This window comes from Zootoca vivipara, chromosome 11 (genome assembly GCF_963506605.1).
Source record: "Zootoca vivipara chromosome 11, rZooViv1.1, whole genome shotgun sequence".
Classification (NCBI taxonomy): domain Eukaryota; kingdom Metazoa; phylum Chordata; class Lepidosauria; order Squamata; family Lacertidae; genus Zootoca; species Zootoca vivipara.
The window spans coordinates 6221236-6235324 of record NC_083286.1 but is presented as its reverse complement, the minus strand read 5'-3'; the positions used below and the strand labels follow the sequence as shown (position 1 = coordinate 6235324).

The window sequence follows — 14089 nt, the reverse complement described above, 5'->3', positions numbered from 1 at the left end:
TTGGGCACATTAATTGAGCAACAAGAAGTGAGAAGAGTGTGTGTGTGTGTGTGTGGGGTGTTAGTGGGAAACAAACTTTTGAAATGAAAAAGCAGGCTGGGTCAGAGCGACGGGCATATATAATGTGTGTTGTGGGGAGGAGAGATACTCAAGGAAAGGAACAAAAGGAGCTCTCTACAAAAGAGAACCTGTAAACCAGACATCTGTCTCTGGGTATTGGTCCTGTCCGAATAGTACAATGCAATAGTCCTCTTCAGGCATTCATTTTTGAACGTGTGAAAGAACGGGTGGGGGGTGGGGCAACACAGTGCAACTCCCTCCAATTGAAGTAGCTGTCAAGTTTTCCCTTTTCTTGCGAGGAAGCCTATTCAGCATAAGGGAATTTCCCTTAAAAAGAGGGAGAACTTGACAACGATGCTTATTTTCTGTATTTAAACATGGTGTAGTTTTGTTTCTTTGGCCTTGTAGTGAAGAGAATCTAGATTACGGCATGAAGGTCTTAAACGGATTATCTTGGTATAATTTGAAGGGATTGGAAGAAGATAGTTAAGCAACAGGCTGGAAAATTAAAAGTTGTGCATGCCAGGAAATCTGAATGACACTGGTAGCAAATAAAATCACTTTACAAGATTGGTTCAGATTGGGGAAAAATTGTCTTTAAAAAATACTGCCACCTTGATGAATTATAGAAACATACCTAAGAGTGCAGCATGCAACACTCACAAGAAATAGGCAGCCTATGAGAGTGTTTTTAGTTTAGCTTGTTCTGAAAGAATTTAATACTTGAGAGGTGTTGGGTTTCCTCCCTCCTCCTCTTTTCTGAGGTGTGCTGCTAATGGTTCTGTGAAATGTATCTCTTGGACTGACAGCACTTGCGAGACAGATTGAGTTGTCAGCCTCCAAAGGGCTTTCCATCATTGCATGAGGTGATTGACTAAAGGATTAGCAAGATGCTGGATTATTTTTCCTCTGCTTGGCTGTGGTTGCCAGCTATCTCTGAGATTGTAGTGTGTGAAGCTTAAGGGGATGAGGTTAACCTCTTGAGGGTTTTATTATGAGCATGTAGTTAATCTTTAGAAAGCCTATAAATAACTGGGATGCATGTTTTTGTTGAAAAATAGAAATATGGGCGCAAAGAGAAGTGAATTCAAAAGTGTAATTCTAGAACAGCTTAGCCTTGCATAATTTTTGGAATTGTCTGTACTGTGTAATGTCGAGTGCTGTATTAGGGTTTGGGTGGGGTTGGTTGAGGGTATGGGAAGATGGAATAACAAGCTTCTCTTAGGGCAAGGGTGGCCGACTCAGAAGAGACTGAGATTTACTCACAGAGTTAAAAACTGGCAGTGATCTACCCCCTTTTGGGGGGGTTCAGGTCAAAGTTGTTGAGATTTTCTGAGGCGGGAGGAAAGCCCTCTTTTGGGGTGTGTGTGAAGGGCTAAAATGTTGAACATTTTTAGGGGAGCCAAAGTTGTTGAGCTTCTTTGGGGGGAGCCAGTGATCTACCAGTGATCTACCACAGACGTCCAGTGATCTACTGGTAGATCACGATCTACCTGTTGGACGTGCCTGTGTTAGGGGATATATGCAACAAGAGAGTAAATCTTTAGTGTATATAGTGATGCTTCCATTGGCGGAGACTCAGAACAAAATATATAATGTCTTCTGGGGGAACTACCTTTCTGAAGTATGCAAAAAACCTGAATTTAGTGTGTTTTGGGGGGGATACTCTGCTGTTACCCCTTATCCCCCTTTAAATGTGGACCTATGTTTATCACATCACAGATAAAGCTGTACCTCATGATGGATGATGTGAGTGAGTTTTTTTTTTAAAGAAAAAGTGTGAAGTACTTTACCAGGCAGATTTTTGGACGGGAGTACAGACACATGAGAAATTCATCCAGGCAGCTAAACAGCCTGCCATGCATTTTGCACCAGAGTTTCCATTCCACTCTCATTCCCAAGTATTTCCTAATTTGTTTTCAAACATATGGTACTGTGTTCCTATTCCCTGTTCCAACCCTTTTTCCAAGAAATGAAAGTTTCAGATGCATTTGTTGTAAGTTTTGTAAATCTGGTTTGCTAAACATCCTTTACAACATATACGGTGAAGTGCTGGTTCCCTTCCTTGGTTTTTCTATCCTTTTCCCACAGAAGAGAATTTTAAGGTGTGTGTGTGTGGGGGGCGGAGATCCCCTGAAGACTTAAGCCCTGCCCTGCCCTACGGGTCATTCTGGTTCCAATGCAGCGAAAAGCAAACATTTAGTTATGCATGTTTAACTTAGTTACTGTTTCTTAATTTTAGCCAAATGAACTGGTATACTGAGGCCCTTTAGGCTGTGTCTGTTGTCTGTCAATGGTGACAGCCACAGAGAGAGACCCATTAACAGTCTAGGTTATGTGATCCCTCTGGTTTTCCTGGTTGGAAGCATGTCGTGGCTAAAATTGCATTTCACTTTAGCAGTTGTAGCTGGTGATCTCTGAAATGTATCTTAAAGGTAACTTGACTAAATTACTGTATATTCCTGCGTATAAGACTACTTTTTAACCCAGGAAAATCTTCTCAAAAGTCGGGGGTCGTCTTATACGCCCAGTCGTCTTATACGCCGGAATATAGGTACTGTTAAGCTTGAAAATTTAAAGGAAGGCATTATCCCCACAGAGACTATCTTTGCTCCTTGCCTGGAATTGGGCTCTTGGGAAAAGCAAATCTGCACCCCACCTGTTGTTTTACCTGCAGCAATGACTCTAGAGGAGGGACCAGGAGACTGAAATGTGCGGGATAATTTTGCAGTTCCACTTCCTTGCCCTTCCCACTTGCCACGCCCTAACTCAAACCTGACAAGTCTGTAGTTGCATATATGAATTAAGTGTAAGGCCAAATTTAATTTTATTTTTTAAAATGTCACTTAATCACGCGAGTCTTAATTGACTGACTTTTGGCTAACAGGACCAGCGGTCAGGGATGTTGGGAGTTGTGGTCCCAAAACATCTGGAGGGCCCAAGTTTGGCCATGCCTGGTGTACATAAGACTAGCACTGCCAAAAAAAGAAAAATCACGCGAGGAAGTAATGTAGTCCTTAGCCATGGTTGTGCTTTGCTTCTTGACAAGCGTGTACCTCATTTAAGGCATCATTCCACTCCCCTTTTCATTACTGACATCTTTCTATTTAATGATGAACTTGCAGCATTGCAGTTGCTGTAGGCACAATGTTAAATTTGAAGACTAAATGGGAGAAGAAGAGCGCTACCTATTAACATCCTTGATAATGAGAAAAAATGGACCCAGTTTTTAAGATGGAATGCTGGAGGGGCGGGGAGTGGGGAGAAGAGAGACGGAGCTCATTGTTAGAGAACATGTTTTGCATTCAGGAGGTTTCTTGTCCAGCCTCTAGAATCTCCAATGGAAAAGGATCAAATGATAGGTGATGGATAGACCCTGGAGAGCTGTTGCTAGCCAGAGTGGGCAATATTAAGCTAAATGGGCAAATCCAACTCCAGTAAAAGGCAGTTTCCTATGTTCTTACACATATTTTCTCTTAATGAAAAGAGAAAAATCTATTGTGCGTTTTTTTATTAAAAAAAGGCTAAATGAACGTTGCCATTGGTGAAACATTAGTTCACTTACACATAATAATAAACCATGGATTAGTGTGCATGAGCGCAGGGGTGGACTTGGTAATGGCTTTTTGAGTGAGGACAAAATTTGGCACACTCCCTTAAATATTATTTTCACAATAATTCCTTATTTATTTATTCTTTTGCATCCCCTTGGCTTGGCGCCCATGTGAGTAGGATTCCCATATTTCTAGAATTAAAAGTCAAAAGTTGTTGTGCTTTTTTTTAGGCAACCAACCTAAAAGTCCCAGACATTTTGCCACTGCCTTAAATCTGGTGCTTGTTTGAGCTGCTATGAGTCTCTTTGTGTGGGCAACTCTTGCTTCTGCAAGTTCACAAACCCTGGCCAATTTCGAATCCAGCCAACTACAGACTATGGGTTATGAAATGGGCTTGTTAAAACATGTATGCTAGTATATCTAGTGTTTAGCATGCTGTGCCTTGTTAGAATGCATTTAGGATTCTCATTGAGAAATATTGTTGTAAATATCCTTTTTACAGCAGTTGTAATATGAAATGCTTTACAGTATTTGTCCTTGCAATAACCCTTGGCTAGCTTTTTAATGATGGGGGGACTTTAGCTGAGCTCATGACTTGTCCAAAGCCACCTAATGAGTCTTGGATTGCTCAGTGTTTTTTATAAACTGAGCTCTCTTAAGTCCTAAATTTCATTAGCTGTCCAAATGCCCCATCTTCAAACTTTAAATGATAACTAAAACTGCTAATTAGGCCTGTTCATCTGAAATTCTTGATCTAAGGTACATAGAATATATTTCTTCTCTATTCTCCAGGTTCAAGTTCCTCTTAAACTTGATACAGTACCCCTGTTTAGACATATAACAGACTGTTGTAACTATTTTGCTTTTTAAATCAAATTGTAACTACTAACCTGAAATGACGGGGGTAGGTGGAAATTGGTATGTTGGTGCCACAGGATGTGTCCAACACAGGACCTGGTAGTGTTCTCAGCTTGGGGGAGTTTTTCTGTTTGCATGAGAGAACTTACAAACATAAGTAATTTTATCACATTTTAGAAATGAGAGCATTTGGATCGGCCTTCAAGTAGACTAAGCTGCAAGGTTTAGAATATTTCCAAGTAAATCTCAGATGTAACGTGCTGAGGATAACAGTAATCAAAGTGAACTTTTCATTCAGACCAACCATCTGTCCTGTCAAGTCTTTAATGTAGGAGTGAGTTTTTAAGTGGGTGGGAGGAAGAGCAGCAATAGGGAACATCTATAAATGCTCGGTGCCAAAATGCATTTGGAAGGTAACACTTCCAACTGATCTGTTTTGCACAGGAAATACTCCTAGTGGAAGTTGCGGTGGAGCCTTATTTTAGATTAGACCTTCCAAGTCATCACTTTTAAAAAAAGTAATCATGCAACACAGTAGTAGTAGAAATTAGCTTTTTGGGGCTGAATAGGAGGAATGTGTGCAAACTGTATAGTTTTGCCTGCACTAATTCTGTTAATACGGGGGGGGGGGTGGATTTGGAGAGGTGCCAGATGTCTTCAAGAGTCTAGACTGCACAAATCTCCTGTTAGTCAGGCTGTAGATTAAATTACAGAGCTCAGTTCTGTAACACAAAGGAGGATCGATATCTGAGGAAATACTCTAGCAGTTGTGAAACCTGGTATGGGGTGATTATTTGGAGCCGGTTGAAGTAGTGTGGACTTTGAAAACTGGAAGTGGCAATGAGTACAGTTGGCTAACCAGTTCTCCCTTTCTTTCATCCCTCCAAATGGTCGACGTTGCCGCTGCTCCTGCCTGGAAATACCCCACAAATAACAGCAACAGCAGTTGCAGGCTCAACACCTCTCACACGGCCATGGACCCCCAGTGCCTCTAACCCCTCACCCATCAGGACTTCAGCCTCCTGGAATTCCTCCGCTCGGGAGCAGCGCTGGCCTCCTTGCCCTCTCCAGTGCTCTAGGTGGGCAGTCTCACTTGGCAATAAAAGATGACAAGAAGCACCATGATGCAGACCACCACAGAGGTGAGAGGCATGGAAAGCCCGATTAGGACATTGCCAAGTGTATATTTGCACCTTGCTGCAAATTGCAGGCATCTCTAAAGAAATTGCGCTTATGTTGAGCGAAAGCCCAAGAGCAAACTGGTTGCCAAACGTTTAAGAATGGCATTCTGCATTTATACCACTGAAGCAAAACTCAGCTTGAAGTTTTTCAGTCTTTTAAGCTGGGAGATCGCTAAGGATCCCTTGCTTTGATGAAGTGCAGGACATTTTGACATCCTGACACATGCTTAGTTGTAACCTCAGTGGTCCGCACAATATTGTGGAAAATTGTTAAAACAGAATAAATGGGTAATTTATCTCTTTCTTTCTTTTTTTGATTTAAGAAAGTGATCTTTAACGGAAAGAGTTCTGGGGAGGGTGGGCAAATGACGAGTCAAATTTTGAGGGGAATGTGTTGAAATGAAAGTTTGAGAGCATTAAAACTGTTTTGTAGGTTTTGTTTAGGACACCTTTAAATATTGGGGCAAAATTGCACTTGAATAATTTTTGAAAAAAGGAAAAAAGTAATTTATTCTGTCATGGAAAGAACTAGGCTTTGTGTATGGTTAAACTGTAAATCATGTTTACAAAATGTAATTTTCAGGAAATCACTGTATTAGGAATGTGCAATGACTTATATAAATAAAAGCCATTTGAAAACTGTTCGCGGCTTGTGTTCTAATTTTCCCCCCTTTTTTATTTCTGTTCTTGCCTCTGTGTCTGAACGGGCATGTCTGTGCATTTCTTGGTTACTACGGGAACAGACAGAGATGCGGGCACAGTAAGTACCAATATTCCTGCTAACCTTAACATTTTTCAGTTGCTACAGTAGTTGATAGCCAGATATTCACATTTTCTTCCCTGTAGGCCTTACTTGCTACTTCTCTCCTAGCTTAGATAATGGGCATAGTGTCTGCGGTATGAATACTGCAGGGCTTTGTTGGAAGAATAAAAATAAAAATAATATTTCTATTGAACGGCTTTTGTAGCTGCTATAATATCCCTACAAACTAATCTGGTTTTGGATAGCAACTGCTCAAGCCTGCATTAATTGCATTACATATCTGTGTACTTGTGAAAACAGGTGAGATTAAAAACTTGCACATTAGCCATACCAGGGATTTGTAGTTTTTCTAACTTTGTCTTCATATACATGTCTTAAGTATCTGATTAGCATATCAGATGTTTCATATCTAATCTGCCTTTCCTTTTGTGATTAGTATATCAGACATTTCCACATCTAATCTGTTTTGTACTTGGAATGTATTGCTAGTGTCACTCTTAGGCTTTTCAAAAAAGTGTTCTATATCTTTTAAAAACCAGTTACTCACCCTCACATGGTTCATCAGAGAACTTTTTTGTTGGTATCGGGGGCCACCATGATTCTTTGGCCATGTATACGCCTAATTTAGACAATATGTCTGTTGTGCAGCATATCTATACTAGAATCAGTGCCATTAGATAGCATTTTTTAAAATAATTTTTTATTTGATTTTGGGATGTCCCTTGAAACTGGATTTTCCAGGGTTTCCACACAATCGAAACTGGTTTGTAAGTTGTGAAATGAATGTCTTTCTCATCCCCTCTCATATTTTTCCAGTTTATTCCACACTAGAGCGCAGGAACTTCAAAAGTGCATTAGGGTTTTAGAAGTACAAATTCTGTTGGGGTTGCTTATGACTTTCCTCTGGACGATTGGAAGTCTTGAGAATTCATTTGGGATATCAGCCAAAGTTGTGAGGTCATCTTTAGTTCGTTACATTCCCCAAGAAATATAACTGGGTTGCTTTAACCTTCCCATGTGCTATTGAGCCATCTAACTGAGCTTCTTGGGCTTGCCGATCGGAAGGTCGGCGGGTCGAATCCCTGTGACGGGGTGAGCACCTGTGGCTCTGTCCCAGCTCCTGCCAACCTAGCAGTTCAAAAGCACACCAAAAAGTGCAGGTAGATAAATAGGTAGTGCTCCAGTAGGAAGGTAAATGGCATTTCCGTGTGCTGCTCTGGTTTTGCCAGAAGTGGCTTAGTCATGCTGGCCACATGACCCGGAAAAACTGCAGACAAACGCCAGCTCCCTCGGCTAGTAAAGCAAGATGAGCGCCGCAACCTCAGAGTCATTTGTGACTGGACTTAACTGTCAGGGGTCCTTTACCTTTACCTTTAAAGATTCAGGCAATTTGCTTCAAAGCCTTGGCCAAAGGTGGAAGAGCAGATATGTTGCCCACAATACCGCAGTAGGGCTAGATCAAGAGTGCAAGAGACTGTGTGCAAGAGGCGGGGTGGGTGGGAAGAGCATTGTCACATGCTCTCATGTGACAATCCCAGAAGCACGCCCTCCCCTGTGAAGTTGTAGAGGGTGCTGTGTTTCATTTGCAGTTGAAATAAACTGCTGCTCGTTTTTGGTTAATTTTTTAAATCTTTTATAGCACCTTCTTATTTTACTTATCACCCTCAGTGTTACATTGCACTGTCCTCTAGTCTACTTGTATGTTTCAGCTGCTCAGACACAACACTGATGTAAGAACCCTTCTCCAACTTCCAACCTACCTTTATTTGGGGGCACTGCATGTCATAGAGCAGGGGTCGGCAAACTAAGGCCTGCTGCCTCTGCCACCCAGGCCAGCGGCATGGGCTCTGTGCCCTGCCGAGACAGAGGACGACGCCTTTGCTGCTGAAGACGAGGCGGCATTGGCGGCGTGAGTGGGGGCGGGGCGTGTCCTTTTGGGGGGAGGGGGTGCCTTTGGGAGAGGGTGGATCTGCCCCCCCAAGGTCTGAGGGACAGTGGACCGGTCCCCTCCTGAAAAAGTTTGCTGATCCCTGTCATAGAGGCTTATGATCTAATTCCAGTCCTTTTACTTTTTCTTCTTCCACTTACACTAGCTTCTTCAAAGTTTAAAACCTCTTCACTGTTTATGAAGGGGCCACTTCTTAATCTTTCCATAGCCTGGATTCTGAGCCCCCACCAGCAGGCAGGGTGAATGATTTGGTCCAGTTTCTCCATTCCCCCTGCTGTTTCTTCTTTCCTCTGAAAAGCTAACTCCAAAGGACTGTTCTTTCCCAGAACAGTCTGTTAAAGAAGTCAGAGAAATATTTGCTAGCACCATTAGCAACTGCTGAACGAAGCTCTAGTGGAGGAGCTTGCACTGTCCTATATAAGTTGGTTACTTAGAAGTTCTATGCTTCCATGAGAGTTTGCGCAGGCAGAAGAAACTAAATCTTGGGTTTAGTTTCTTCTCTTCTACAGACCTCCAGCACAGGGTGTAACACAGTTCCCCCACCCCCACGTGGACGGACACTTTTTTGAATTCAACCAAATATAGCAAGTACATTATTTCTTGCCATTTAAAAAAGTATATTGGAATGGGCATGTAGCCTTCACAGTTTGCTTCAGCAGTAAAAAAAAAAAGGATTCAGCTCACAAGTGTGAGCAAAAAACACACAAACTCTGCTTAATTGGAGAATGTCAAGCAAATGTACCCTGTATTCTTTAATAATACCTCAAATACTACCTTGGTGTTGATCTCTGCATGAGAGACATTTTATTCCACTGTAAGTATGCTGCTTTTACTTTTCCTGCCATCACACTTTTGGAGCTGTTCCTGAAAAAGAGAGGACGTGGGTTTTCCTGATTTAAAGGTAAAGGGACCCCGACCATTAGGTCCAGTCGTGACCGACTCTGGGGTTGCGGCACTCATCTCGCTTTATTGGCCGAGGGAGCCGGCGTACAGCTTCCGGGTCATGTGGCCAGCATGACAAAGCCGCTTCTGGCAAACCAGAGCAGCACACATGGAAATGCCGTTTACCTTACCGCTGTAGCGGTTCCTATTTATCTACTTGCATTTTGACGTGCTTTCGAACTGCTAGGTTGGCAGGAGCTGGGACCAAGCAACGGGAGCTCACCCCGTCACAGGGATTTGAACCGCCGACCTTCTGATCAGCAAGCCCTAGGCTCAGTGGTTTAACCCACAGCGCCACCTGGGTCCCTTTCCTGATTTAGTTGCAAGTAAATATTCTAGGGGGCAGTAGTTTTTCCTATCTGGCTAGGAACTACATTTCTGGGTGTATTGAAGGGAATCCTAATAAACATCCCCTACAACAGGACCAGCTACTGTACATCATACCAAGACATAGTTTAGCACAATGAGAATGAGCTGCAGTGAGCCCTAGGGCGGCTCACACAGCCTCTCCCTTCCCCTGGAGCAGCTGCAAGGAGGAGTTGGGAACTTTCACCTAAACAGCCTTGGCCCAGTATACCTGAAGGAGCATCTCCAACTCCATCGTTCTGCCTGACACTGAGGTACAGCTCCAAGGGCCTTCTGGCGGTTCCCTTGCTGCGAGAAGTAAGGTTACAGGGAACAAGGCAGAGGGCCTTCTTGGTGGGTTTAAATTGAATTTTTTTATGTTTAAGTGGCTTGTAAACAACTTTGGCAAGAATTTTTTTGCTTTAAAAGCAGCTTACAAACTCATTAAATAAATGCGGACTTTAGCCTAGAGCAGGCTTCCTCAACCTCGGCCCTCCAGATGTTTTGAGACTACAATTCCCATCACCCCTGACCACTGGTCCTGCTAGCTAGGGATCATGGGAGTTGGAGGCCAAAAACATCTGGAGGGCCGAGGTTGAGGAAGCCTGGCCTAGAGGGTTCATTTTATGCTGGGGCCCCAGAGGTAGAAGTGGGGATTCTACTATTGCCCCACTATCCTTGGAAGGGTATGCTCTCTAGCATGGCCTTCTCCAGCCTTTAGTCTACAGATATTTGGACTTTACATCATCTCTGACCATTAGCTATCCTGAAGGGGGATGTAGTTCAGGAAATCGGGGGTGGGGGTGGGAGAAGCTCGTCCTCTTTTTCATGGGTAGAGTCGTCATAGTGATCCATAGTTTAAAATAGAAGTTGGCAAATGTGTCCTTTTTTGCTCTTCAAAATATGGCAGCCCTAGCAGGCCTGACTATTTCCTCTTTTCCACTTCAAAACAGGGTTGACTACAATAGCACCTTATCCTACATCAAGTCTACTTTATGCCAAGAATCTGTTGGTGCTGCCACAAGCTGTCTTGGAATACGCACTCAACAATGAGTGGCAGGAGCCAATTAAGTCTCCGAATGTAAACAGAATCTCTCTCTTAAGCTTCAACCCGTTCTCTAATGAGAGAGAAGACTTGTTTTCTTCTCCCAGGGAAGATACTGTGGTTATGGCTTTGTCTAATGCTGCAGCGTGCCTTACTGCTGCAGCTAATAAATGCCACATTGACTGCAAGTTAGAAAAGACATTGAAGAGAGATGTTGTAGCCTCAGCTACAGCCCTTAAGGCTTCAGGCATAAGCTCCTACTCTGCCAGGACTGGATGAGCTTAGAGATCAAATTCAGGGGGGATAAAAAGATTAACCCTATTCGTAATCTCTTTCATGGCTGCCTATATGGCAGACTCTCAGCCTGTGTCATGTCAAGCGATGTACTACCCAAGGATTCTTTGGCTCAGATGTTGGAACATGAGACCTCCTCATCCAGTGCCCACCTGTTTAGGGCCTCCTTGATAAGCTTCTAATGGAACTAGAAGAAAAGAGTGTCTCCTCTCAGGAACTCCTAAACCCTCCTTTAGCTCAATCCCAGGGGCAGCACAAAACCAAAATATCTTACCATGGCTATGTCCAAATGCAGACACAATCCGGCAATAAACTACCCTACTTTAGCAACTACTCTTAAGTGCCAGCCTGACACCAAAAAGAGACCAACTTTTCTTTCACCCTCTCCAGGATCCATTGTGAAGAAGGCTGCCAAACCTCTCTCTGGAATGAAACCTTAAGATGGTTGTATGTTAGGCACTATCTCTAATACCAAAATTATGCAACTGAACTACAGCCTCATTGCAAATGCCCCCTTTCTAGGGAAGGTGATTGAGGGAGCTGTTGTGCAACAATTGCAAGTATTCTTAGATCAGTACACTGGCGATGTCCATCTGAACTGGGAGGAGTTGTGCAAGCCCTGGACCACTGTTTGGACTCGGTGGTGGGCTGGATGAGGGCCAAGAAACTCTGAATCCTCAAATCCAGATAATTGGTCATTTGTCTGCTTTGGATGGGGTCACATTCTCCCTGGGAGTGTGGTCTGGAAGTGATCCTGGATCCATCTTGGTCACTAGAGGCCTAGTATTCAGTTCTCTGTGCGTGCAACACAATAGCAACCCCCCCCCTTGCACAATTGCTGTGCTTAAAGCTGAAGAATGACTTGCTGAAGCAACAGTGTCCACCTTTATTAACACCCCTTCATCTATCATTCATAAATAATCAAATACTAGCAGCTATTGAAAGACTGTTAACTCTTACAGAAGCATTCGTGGGGCAATTTTGAGCTCCTCTTTGAGAAAAGAGAGGAGCTAGAATTTCATGACGAGTAAATATTGGTTATTCTGGGTGCAAACATTTTGCCATCCCGGCATTCATCAGCATACATTTTCCTCTACTTAATATTTAGCATAATTATAGTCAAGCGTGGGTGTGCACACATGCACATTCTTATAAATTTATTTACAGTCTGACTCCCTTCCATACTTCAGACACCTTCATTTGGCCCCCAGGCCAGAAAGGGTCTCAAGCGGAGAATATGGAGAGAAGGGAGTATAGCTAAGCAAATCCATCTGAACAAAGTACAGTGTTGTGGGACTGCTTTCCCTTGTGTAGATTTTCCTCTTAGTTTCCCCCACTGTTCTAACTATTTTAATTTAATGACAGAAGAGCTACAGGGGCCTTAGCAACCTTGAGTGCCAGTATGATATCGCAATCTCTTTTATGGGTTTGGGTGCGGAAATCCCATACTGTATTCAAATCCATGAAGCTCACATGGGAAGTTTGGGGCAAGTTCTTTTCACCCTAAAACACATCACAGTTAAAATGAGGTCAAAGGCCACCCCCTGAGCTCCTTGAAAGAATAAGAGTTTTGATGTAATTAAATTATTCATCTTGTTTGCAATAGGACTAACTTAATGTGTAAGGCCCCTTGAAACTAATTGTAATTCCCGTTCAACAAAATAGGACCAAAGGAGAAGCTACACTTTGAATTTATAGTACTGGTAGAAGGGAATCTTTAAGTAACAGCACCAAAAAATTGGAGTGGTGGTGGAATTACTCATAAAATCAATTTAATCACTTAGGCCAATCTGGATAAATAATGTAGACTTCATGTTCTTAATCCCTGATAAATTGGGTTCTGACCATGAAAGCTGGGATTATCCTCAATTAAAATGTCTAGTCTACTGAAATTAAGATGAAACAAACTGGTTTCATATTTCTCTTAGCGAGGTGGTAACAATTATTTGACAGAAATGCAATCAATTTACGTTACATAACTCAATGAAACTATTATACTGCTTTGATTATTCAAATTTTTTAAACTTTAGACACTTCTGCAAAAACGACTAAACAACAAATTCTCATTGCTTGCTTCAATGTGTTGCAAACCACTAGCAACTTGAGTGGAGCTGAAGATTTTTGCCACTCTGCCTCCAAGATAAGATTCATACCACAATAAAAAAGATAGAAAAATTAGCAAACACATTTCCTTTCTTCTGAATGAACATTATCACTGAGCCTGTCAGAAGTAATATTTGGGTATGCCCCCCTTGTTTCTCCCCATCCCCATTGCTAGCTCACTGCTGTGTGAGTTGATTTATTGTCTGTTTTTCAGAATGATCTCACATCCTACTGAGTCACGATCCATTGTGACTCAGTAGCAAGATTACTTGATAGCACACAACCTAATCTCAAAAGATAGAATTGGGTGATGCTGCTGAAAAAGGTCTGGATTTTGACTTCTTGGTACCTCAGGTTTCCGTACAAACCTGGGGTGTGTTTGTGAAACTTGCTTCCCCTCCAGGTAGAAGGAAGTTTATAGGGCAGTATAATAATAATAATAATAATAATAATAATAATAATAATAATAATAATAATAATAAAAATAAATAAATAAATAAATAAATAAGCAAGCTAGCAAGCTAGCAAGCAAGCTTGAGGTGGAGTACCAAGAACAGCATGGCAGCTGCTCAGAACACCCACATGTCTACTGCCTGCTCATAGCCAACTGATTGTCTGCAGCTGCCACCATGTGTAGGATTGAGCACCTTGAAAATTGCCTCTGGAGGGGGCTACACAAGATCAGCAGGCATACAAGGTAAAGGGACCCCTGACCATTAGGTCCAGTTGTGACCGACTCTGGGGTTGTGGCGCTCATCTCGTGTTATTGGCTGAGAGAGTCGGCGTACAGCTTCCAGGTCATATAGCAAGCATGACAAAGCTGCTTCTGGCGAACCAGAGCAGCGCACGGAAGCACTGTTTACCTTCCCGCTGTAAAAAGGTAAAGGGACCCCTGACCATTAGGTCCAGTCATGACTGACTCTGGGGTTGCGCGCTCATCTCGCATTATTGGCCGAGGGAGCCGGCGTATAGCTTCCAGGTCATGTGGCCAGCATG

At 42.7% G+C, this 14089-nt stretch overlaps 1 protein-coding gene across 2 annotated transcripts in view; it reads left to right on the top strand.

Moving 5' to 3' along the window:
- The window catches only part of LOC118076675 (transducin-like enhancer protein 1), a 77748-nt gene that overhangs the window by 28723 nt on the left and 34936 nt on the right, over positions 1 to 14089 (top strand). For both annotated transcript variants that reach the window (XM_035099517.2, XM_035099516.2), the window contains exons 7-8: positions 5410 to 5614; positions 6397 to 6413. In XM_035099517.2, coding sequence (XP_034955408.1) covers positions 5410 to 5614; positions 6397 to 6413 — 222 coding nt within the window. The remainder of the gene's footprint in view (positions 1 to 5409; positions 5615 to 6396; positions 6414 to 14089) is intronic.